The 3,410-nt window shown below is 28.6% G+C and overlaps 1 protein-coding gene across 1 annotated transcript; it reads right to left on the minus strand.

Annotated features, from left to right (window-relative positions):
* Window positions 1-1,505: 1,505 nt before the first annotated feature.
* Window positions 1,506-2,826, minus strand: LOC107621958 (uncharacterized). The gene has a single exon (XM_016323908.3). The coding sequence runs from the start codon at window positions 2,432-2,434 to the stop codon at window positions 1,739-1,741; it is 696 nt and encodes a 231-aa protein (XP_016179394.1). The 5' UTR covers window positions 2,435-2,826; the 3' UTR covers window positions 1,506-1,738.
* Between the last annotated feature and the right edge of the window lie 584 nt (window positions 2,827-3,410).

Genomic DNA, 3,410 nt, shown 5'->3' on the forward strand with positions numbered 1-3,410 from the left:
AATTTATAGCATAAAGAATGTTAATTAATATTAATGATCGAAATTTTAATATTGTATCTCCTATTTGTAGAATAAATTTATATGAAAATTTATTTATTTATTTATCAATTTATTTATAAGGTATAAAAATAAAAATCAAGTAATGATACAATGAATTTTTGATATATTAGGTAGTTTCTAATATTGCTATATAAATATTTTATTTAAATTATTATTTTAATTAGTTTTTCTATTCTCGTCACATCACTTTTTTTTATTTTTCTATGTAGTATTTAACGTTTTTAAATTTTTTTGCTCTTTTTTTTATATAAGTTATTTTATATTTTTAATAGTAATTAATATTATTTTTTAATAAATATAAAAATTAATAAAATATAAATAATTCTCTTTTTTTTTTTTACTTCTATTCATGTTTACTCTATCAATCGATCAAAATTCATTTCATACATCTTCTCTATATCTTCTTACATTATTTTATGTCTCTTATTCTTTTGCCTCTATTTTTATTAATATTTTATATAATTTTTAAAAATTTTATTTGATAGCCACCGTTTATTATTTTTAGTTTGCTAAATAATTATTTTTTATATACTAGGTGTGATAAACTCCTAAAACACTTAATACATTTATATATTAATATTATTATTAATATTTTTTTATATGAATAGTTATAGCTGATAATATTCATCTAACTAATTATAATTTTCTTTTAAAAAGACGTTTACTCTTGTAATTAGTAGATATATTACAAAAACTCAATAGCATAAATAGTTACTTTTAACTTACAAATATAAACAATTAATTTATATAAGCAATGCTAATTAAATATAATTTTTTTAAATAACTTAATAAAAATTGATTTAATATTAATTTTTAAAGCTTTTTTGTTAAATAATTTCATATATATATATATAATATTCATTTTACTTTCTCCCAACGGCACATATCTAATTCTAGTTTTATATTAAATCGCAACCAAAACAAAACATAACAGTGTTGCGTGCAAATAAAAACAAAATATAATACATGGGACTTAATGCAAGCTATAATAAGAGAGGTAGCATACTATATAATTTAGATCTTGAATGACCCACATGCAACCACATTATTCAACAACCATTCCATCATCATCTTTTTCTTTTTAACACATAATTTACTTGTTAGCTTTATGCGTTCAATTAGTCCAAAATAAGTTTAATTTATTCAATGATCCTGTTACTTATTATTTCAATTCCACTTTACTTTCTTAACAAATCAAAACATAGTGCTGCATAATTATTGCAATAACAAAAATCTTACTAACTAAGAAAGAAAAAACTTCATTCATCCCATAAAATTTATGACAATAAGAAAATGCTATGTAAATTAAAGCAGTTCTTCAACACCCTAGCTAACCCAAACCAGATCACAATATATATCTCTATGCACCTCTTTTTTTTCACCTTTCTTTCTAATCTATGAAACAATATCCAAGCAGTCCATAACATATATACTATAGGCACATGTTTTTCATATTACTTTATTGATATATTATTAATATAAGTGTACATCTTTTTTATTGGTATAAAAGATAAATCTTATCTTTTATTTGATTTTATTTTTCTTTTTCACCTATGGATCAAAAAGTTGAAGATGTACACTTAATAGCATTGTTTCAGCTAAAAACGGTTAAAACCGAAATTAAGCAAGAAACAAATGAAGCTGCAGGAGAAAGCATGATTGATCATGGAGACAGAGCTCAAAAAGATGATGGATCCGGGGGAGGAGGGGGAAACCTTGTGACAGTGCTAGGCCACTGATTCAGCATCAAAGCAGCAGCATCAGCAGAAGCAGAAGCAGAAGATGAAGCACCACTTGAATTGTTATTATTGTTGATGTGAGTGGTGGTGGTCATCAAAGTACTCCACATAGATCCATCAGGGTTCATGAGAGGAAGGGCCCTATTCTCATTCATCATGAATCCTTGTTGTTCATCTGCGCCGCCAATCATCATTTGATCAAAGAAATGATGGGAACCCACATTGTTAAAACCAGAACCACCAAGAGAAGAAGACAGAAACCCACCAACACCACCTTGGAAAAATGGAGTGACAGAAGAAACAGAAGAAGGAGCCGGAACCCCCACAACCGTAGCTTCTGAGGAATGATTAGTAGCAAGCTTTGCACGCTTGGGCTTGCGAGAACCGCCACCAACGGGAACGTTCCTCAAGGCTCCGCCATGTGTCCAGTACCTTTTGCAAGCTTTGCAGAAGTAGCGAGGCTGCGACAAGCTGTAGTTGTTGTAGTAACAGAATTTGGTGTTCATGGAATCACACCTTGGACACTTCACTGCAACTGCTACTTGTGCTGCTGCTGCTGCTTTTGCATCTCCCACTAACTGCTTTTGCTTCTCCTTCTTGTTCGTGTCTTCTCCTCCTTCTCCTTCTTGTTCCATGCTTTTTTCTGCTCTCCGATGATCCTTTAGTGTGTGTGGTTATGTCTTTATATATATGTGAAGGATCGGCTGGGTTCAGAGTAAAACCGCGGCAATTGTTACCATGTTTGCATGCACTTTAATTACCCAAAAATACGCAGAAAGAACCACCAACAAATCTTTGAATAAATCTCCTACTATGTGATACAATTAATTCACTATATTCTGAAATCTTAATAGATTGGTTTTTTCCGCTTAAAAGCTGGCTCCTAATTAATTTTGTTTTGAATAAACTGAAATGGAACAAGGGAGCAAAGATGGAAATAAAAAACTTGTGTGGGGTTCACTTGAAATTTGGTTGAATGAGGTCAACGTGGTCAACATGAGTATAGAGAAAGGACCACAATACAGGAGGCGGCGGGGCTGTAGATAGAGGTGGCAGTGCAATGAAAAATGGTGGCTATGTCAGAACCCAATAACCTCCTTATTTCTCTCTCTCATGCTTCTGCTAAGTTCTTCACACTTTCATTTTATTTATTTATTTATTTAAATTCAATGGGAGATAGATCAAAGTTCTAGGTTGTTATCTCATGGGTGAATTTTATAGTGTGAAAATAATTTTTTTTTACACATAAAAAAACTAACCTGACATAAGTTTAGGAGTGACATTTATCTCTTGCTATTATTTATGTGATAAGACAAATGCATAAAAGTTCATATTTTATCTTTTTTAATTAAATATTAATTCTAATAAAACTTTAATTACAGATATATTTTTATTGTATTGGATCAAAAAATTTGGGCCAAAGAAAAATAATAATTTTTGGATTGTAATGAATTAATATTAAAAAATATATTTTATTGTGTTTACTTTATTAATAAAATTAATTAGTTTTTATTAAATATTTAAGTACGCATAAATAATGTTAAATACTACAAATAATAAATATTAAAAAAATAAACATTTAAATTCAAATTTTTGTCTCTAAATTATTGT

This window comes from Arachis ipaensis, chromosome B10, assembly GCF_059453495.1.
Source record: "Arachis ipaensis isolate K30076 ecotype BB chromosome B10, ASM5945349v1, whole genome shotgun sequence".
NCBI lineage: Eukaryota > Viridiplantae > Streptophyta > Magnoliopsida > Fabales > Fabaceae > Arachis > Arachis ipaensis.

Bases quoted from the DNA above. Each gene is read 5' to 3' on its own strand.
- LOC107621958 (XM_016323908.3), bottom strand. From the start codon at position 2,434: ATGGAACAAGAAGGAGAAGGAGGAGAAGACACGAACAAGAAGGAGAAG.